Source organism: Petaurus breviceps, unplaced genomic scaffold, assembly GCF_028583685.1.
Source record: "Petaurus breviceps papuanus isolate PSGF00001 unplaced genomic scaffold, PetGlider_PUasm1.0 108, whole genome shotgun sequence".
Taxonomy (NCBI): domain Eukaryota; kingdom Metazoa; phylum Chordata; class Mammalia; order Diprotodontia; family Petauridae; genus Petaurus; species Petaurus breviceps.
The window spans coordinates 1,615,154-1,621,541 of NW_027185593.1; the positions used below are offsets into that span (position 1 = coordinate 1,615,154).

Below are 6,388 nucleotides of genomic sequence, written 5' to 3' on the forward strand. Positions count from 1 at the left end.
AGGAAGGAAGGAAGGAAGGAAGGAAGGAAGGAAGGAGAGGAAGAGATAGGAAGAGGAAGAGAGAAAGAAGGAAAAGAAAAGAAGGTAGCTAGCTAGCTCATTGGTAACTTAGGTGAATGATAAAGAAGGGGTATAGAATAAGATAAGGATAAATACAGATACAGATAAAGAAGGGCTGGAATAAGTGGGAATAAATGAAAACAGCAAAAAGAACTCGTTTTTTTTTCCCAAGAGAAAGCAAGTCCAGACAGATAAGAGAGAGGAGACACAGGACAAGAGCTCCAGGAAAGGTCATTAGGGGCATGTCTGAAGGCCACAGCAAAGGAACAAATGAGAGGTAGAAAATCAGAAAAGGGGGTAGGGGTGGGGATGTTCCTGCTGTGAAGACGGGAGGGCATGGGATCAGAGTGGGGTTGGCCCAGGCCAGGGAAGAGCCACTTCTCCGACAGCCTGAGGGAAAGGATACAAGAACAGGAAACAGGCCAAGGGGTTCTTCCATAAAAGGAAGCTCTTAGAACGGCCTGAATCTTCTCAGATAAGAGACAGGGTCCTTGGGTGAGAGGGCAGGAGGAGGGAGCAGGAGAAGCTCTGGACTAGAGTGAGGTGGGGAACCAATTAGGGAGGCATCCAAGGGCCAGCCACAGCTGGGGAAGGTGAGCTGATAATGCACCAATCAGCCAAGTTCTGCAGCGTTCACCAGCTCTGCTCAGCAGCCTAAGAGGAGAGGAGGAGGCAGATGGTGGGAGGAATCCAGAGCTGAGATCTGGCAAGAGATGATGGGACAAGGAGTCGAGGGATTCTAGAGCAGAAAACAAATAGGACTTAGGGATGAAATGGCCAACAGGAGGGTCTCGATTGGAAAGTAAGGAAGATCCTCTGCAAACCCTTGAAGTGTTGTGGAAATGATGGTTCTTACCACACTACACCATGTCTTTGCACCTTCTCCATCCCCATGGACCCAACTCCATCCCTGGTCTCTAACAGCTACGGATGGCTCCTAAACAGCCTCCCCACTTCCACACTCCTCCCACGCTGCCAGGATCATCTTCCCAAAGCCCAACTCTGTCCCCATATTCCCCCTCCCCTGCTGACATATCTGCTACAGCTCCCCTGAACTCAAAGGAGAAAGTCCAGATTCCTCAGCCTGGCCTTTAAGACCCCCCCGAAGCCTGTCCCCTGCTCTAAGGAGGCAGAATCCTTACTGCAGACCCACGTCCTTGCCTTCCTTCTCCCAGCCTCCTAGCCAAGCTCTCCGTCGTTGCCCAAATGCAAGTCCTCCTCTGAATCGCTAGGACACTCGCTGAGTCTGAACGACGCATTCTTCTAACCATCTGCTCATCATTTCAGAGTCAGCCAAGCAAAGGGAATTTTCTCAAAGTCAGATGTAGTGGACAAACTTGGAGTCAGAAAGATGAGTTCCAATCCTGCCTCAAACAAAGACCAGCTGAGGGACTGATCTGTAAAGTGGGTCTGATAATAACACAAACCTTCCTGGCGGGGTGCAGGGCTGCATCTGGCAGACTTGCCAGCACCATATTAAAGCATTCAAATTTGCAGAGGGTGGTACAATTATTCTACCAGTTTTACAGATGAAAAACTAAGGCAGAAGGAGGTTAAGTGACTTGTTCAGGATCACAGAGCTATTGAGATAGAATCTGAACTCCGACCTTCCTGACATCAGGTCCAGCTTTCTATCCCCCAAGACCCCTGACTACCTATATAAATGTCACTTATCATTCTAAATCATACTCAACAAGAGATGACATGGCTTGAGGAGGGGCCTACGGCAAGAGCAGCATCTGCTTGCCCTGTGGGGGAAAGCCCATCCTTCCCTGCTGTGTCATGGATGACCTGCATGTCCTTGGGCAAGTCAGAGCCTCTCTGGGCCTCAGTTTCCTCTTCTGTAAAAGGAGAGGGCAGGCCTCAGTGACCTCTCAGGTCCCTTCTGGTTCTCAGATACGTACTAGGATGCCCCACCCAGTGTCCCAGGGCCCCCCTACCCTGCGCTGGATCTCTAGTGCACCAATGCGCCCGGCCTCCTTCCGCATCTGTTCCACCCAGCGCTGAGCCAGGCACAGGTAGGCCTGCAGGTGGGGCCTGGTCACGGCCAGCCGCAGCAGGCACAGGCCCAGCACCAGCCACAGGCGGACAGAGTCAAAGGCAGAGTCTGACAGTCTGCAAGAAGCAGGGAGAGGACAGAGCGGGTCAGGGAGGCCCCCGGAGCCAGCCTCTCCACAGGCACCAAGAAGGACACATGGGCTCCAGTCTAAGGTCCCCGTCCCACCCTATCCCCAATAGGTGCAAGGCCTTCACCACCTGCTTCCTCTCAGGAGAGGGTGGCAAAGTGAGCTTGGTTCCCAGGACACCTGCTCCTATCACACACAAAACTGGATGGGAAAACTGAAACCTAGAGAACCTAAGTGATGGGTACAAGAGGTCCAAATAATGGGCAGCAGAGCGGGGTCTCACTCCCAGGCCTCTGGCCCTCCAGTCCTCAGCACTAGAGCACACTAGGTGCTTAAGGGATGTATTCTGTGGCCCCTGGGGAGACATCGCCAGCCCTTCCTCCCTCTGTCCATGACTATGTCCCCCATCCCGGCCCAGGATACTCACAGCTGGACAGGGGCAGTCTTTCCCACAGGGGCTTGCAGGAGGAAGTCCCGGGCAATGGGTTTGACCCACAGACACAAAATCAGCACAGGAGCCAGGAAACTCGTGTGGAGGGTGAGCCTGCAGTTCCAGGAAAAGGCAGGAAAGGTAAGCAAGGGTGAACCTCCCTGGCCCCAAGGAAGTTGGGGGGAGCTGCTATCCTACGGCCTCAAGGTCCCATGCTCCCCCAGACCCTGCAAAGCCCCATCCTCCCCCAAGCCACATAACTGGAGCAGGGGTCTATCCGCTGCCAGGTGCAGTGCATCCAGGTGTGTCTGAGCCAGGCGCAGGCCTGGGAACGTGAGGCAGGCCCCCAGGACAGAGCACACAGCCACCAGGACCAGGCGCAAGGTCAGCCTGATCAGGGGGATCCTGCAGGAAGAAAGCATTTTGCAGTCAGCAAAGGCCAGAACAGAGGAGCAGAAAGAGCCCTCTGACATCCTGGGCTCTAAGGGCCCTCCCAGATCTGATGTCCTGTGCTCTAAGGTCCTCCTAGCTCTGACATCCTGGGTTCTAAGGACCCTCCAGCTCTGACATCCTGTGCTCTAAGGTCCTCCTTAACTCTGACAGTCTATGTTCTAAGGACCCTCACAGTTCTGACATTCCCTTTTCTAAGGGCCCTCCCAGCTCTGACATCCTGGGTTCTCAGGGCCTTCCCAGCTCTAACATCCTGGGTTCTAAAGGCCCTCCCTCTATTCCAGTCCTCTAAGTTTCTCACTGTCACTACTCTTGTCCTCCTTCCCTGTGGCTACAGAAGACATCCCTAGCCTTTCATTTAATCCCTTTACTGTACCCTTGATCTCCTTCCCTGGGCCCTTGTCCCAAACACCATCCCTTTATTCATCTTCAGTCTCTCCCTTGCCTACAAACCTGATTAGGTCTCCACCGACCTAAAAAAAAGCCTGCCTTGTGTCCTTTAGGCCAACTCCCTACCTGCCCCCCACCTCTGCCACCAAAAGGCATTTATCCCCCTCCCATCCACTCTGCTTCCTCGATGCTTGGAATTCAGCATTGCCCTGACCATCACTTTTCTCTCTCCAAGGTCACCAAAGACCTTCCAGTCCCCAGACTCAGTGGCTTTTCCCCCTGCAACCTTCATCTTCCTCATCTCTCACAGCATTTGATGCTCTTAACCAACCCCCAAGCCCTGCCACAGATGCTCTCCTCTGGTGGCTTCAGACACCAGGCTCTCCAGGCTGCTCCTTGTCCTCTCCATGACTCTTTACTGGGGGTAGGGGTGGGGGTCCCCAGGGTCTGTCCTGAGCCCCTCTCCCTCCCCTCCATTCTTCATCGTGCTGGCAGAATAATCTTTCTCAGGCCCAGACTGAGAACTGGTCATTCAGCCAGTCGACAAACAATTTTCAAGTGTCTACTATGTGCCAAGCACTGTGTTAAGCATTCAGCATGTAACACTGTCTATTAGAATGAGTTATGTTTGGGGGATCTGGTGAGCATGTAGTGTGTGTGTGTGTGTGTGTGTGTATCTATATATGGAGAGATATGTGTATGTATCTATCCATCCGTCTATCTATCTATCTGTCCGCCCGTCCGTCCATCTATCTATCTACCCACCTACCTATCATCTATCTACCTATCCATCCATCCATCTATCTATGGCACTCACTATGCATATGTGATTACTGAGTCTTCTTCTCCTAGCCTAGACAGTGAAACATGAGCAAAGGCTGGGTCTTATCTAATCCTACAACCTTTCCCCCAGGCTCCCACTCCTTCCCCAGTCTCAGACTGTCCCAGAACCCCTGGGGGTCTAGAAGCGCCTGCCCCATCTGCCACAACCCACCTTGCACGGTATGGATGAGAGGGGGTGTCCAAGTCTATTCTTTCAAGTCTACTGGACCTTTTCATGTGCCTTGCCCCTCCCGAGGCACTGTTTCTATTTACATCTCACTCATTAATAAATGCTTCTTGACTTAAGTCAGCCCCTCCCACTCTGGCATTCTAGGATATTCATTCCCTGGGCCTTCTGGAAGGTACTTGGCACCAGGTCACAAGGAAGTCAGGAAACTCTTACGTATGAGGTCCCCTAACCTAGCCCGAAGTCCGCCTTCCTCCCCCCATCGCTGTCCATGAACTCACCACCAATCCCAGCCACGGTTCTTCAGCAGCGGCTCTAAGTTTTGGGTGACACTGGCCAGGCCTGCCATGATACAGCAAAGACCCAACATCAGCAAGCCCGGCTGGGGGGTCAGACTGATCAAGGAGACAGAGGCCTCACCATCCCCATATCTTCCTCTCCACTCCCCTGAAGCTTGGCCTTCGAGCACCACCTCTTCTTTGAAGCCTTCCTTGGTTGCCCCAGCTCAACTAGACCACTGCACTCTCACACATAGGATGCTTGCTTTCTTTATCCTTCATGATATATCCTTCATGCTTTCTTTATCCTTCATGCCCATCCAATGGTACAGCTCGCCACCAACCCCCCCGCCCATGGTATCAAAACTAAAGCCAAGAGGCAGCTAGGTGCAGTGAACAGAGCGCCAGCCCTGGAGTCAGGAGGACCCGAGTTCAAATTCGACCTCAGACACTTAATACTTACTAGCCGTGTGACCTTGGGCAAGTCACTTAATCCCAATTGCCCTGCCTTCCCCCCTCAAAAAAAAACAAACTAAAAACTAAAGCCAAGGGAAAGGCCAAGAGAACCTTTGGCAGGAGCCTGAGAGCCACCTTCAAGTTCATGAAGGGACATATCGGAGAAGAGGGATTAGCCTCATTCTCTCTGGCTCTAGCGGGAAGAAGTCAGATTAATACAGATGGTGCAGGTTGGGGCATGGGGTGGGGTGGAGAAAAATTTGAGCTTCCTAACACACACGGAACATAATGTCATGTTAGTTCCCTGCATACCAGAAGCTCCTAACCAAAGAGCTGTGCCAAAAGGGGACGGGCTGCCTGGTGAACAACCTCTCTGGAGGGATCCAAGCAAGAGCAGGACGACCCCTAATCAGGGACGCAAGAGAGGGGATGCCTGGTGCTACAGGCCTCACCCAAGGCCCTTCAAAGCTTCTTCTTACTCAGATTCGTCCATCTCTCCCCCCACTCTCCTTCCCCAGGGATCTGTTCCTGCAGCCCCCACAACCCCCACAGACCTGGCTCCAGGCCAAACTCCAGGACTTCTTCCCGGACCACCAGCACCAGCATGGCCAGAAGCAGGAAGATGAAGGCAAAGGCGAGGCAGACAGAACGCTCCCCGCCCTCCTCCGAGGAGAAGTACAGCCGCATCACCATCAGAAACACCTTGCTGGGGGCCACACAGCTAAGGATGCACTCAGACTGTGACAGGCAGTGAGGTGAGCAGGCCTAGAGCCAGGGGGAGGGATGGGGACAGGGAGGCTGGCAGAGAGATGGGGAGGGACCACCTTGAAGCTGGGATCCCCCCTCCCACTCCACCTGGCCCTCAGTGAGGTATCAGTGCCTTCCTTTAGAGGAGCCAAGAGGAAAGGCCCTGACATAGCAGTCAGGAGACCTGGGAATGGGCTTCTGCTGTTTACACCTGTGTGATCAGGCAAAAGTCATGGCTTCTCTGGGCCCTTCAGTCTCTTTATCTATAAATTTAAAAATTTGGACTAAATGGCCTCATTCTGTGTTCTAAGGACCCTCCCAGCCCTGACATCCTGTGTTCTAAGGGCCCTCCCAGCTCTGACATTGTGTTCTAAGGGCCCTCCTAGCTCTGACATCCTGTGTTCTAAGGGCCCTCCCAGCCCTGACATTCTGGGTTCTAAGG

General features: G+C 53.1%; 1 protein-coding gene across 2 annotated transcripts in view; it reads right to left on the reverse strand.

Moving 5' to 3' along the window:
• TMEM161A (transmembrane protein 161A) overlaps positions 1–6,388 on the reverse strand; it is a 14,274-nt gene that overhangs the window by 4,447 nt on the left and 3,439 nt on the right. For both annotated transcript variants that reach the window (XM_069069949.1, XM_069069872.1), the window contains exons 6-10: positions 5,754–5,905; positions 4,747–4,807; positions 2,878–3,021; positions 2,614–2,730; positions 2,001–2,175 (exon numbers count right to left, since the gene is read on the reverse strand). In XM_069069949.1, coding sequence (XP_068926050.1) covers positions 2,001–2,175; positions 2,614–2,730; positions 2,878–3,021; positions 4,747–4,807; positions 5,754–5,905 — 649 coding nt within the window. The remainder of the gene's footprint in view (positions 1–2,000; positions 2,176–2,613; positions 2,731–2,877; positions 3,022–4,746; positions 4,808–5,753; positions 5,906–6,388) is intronic.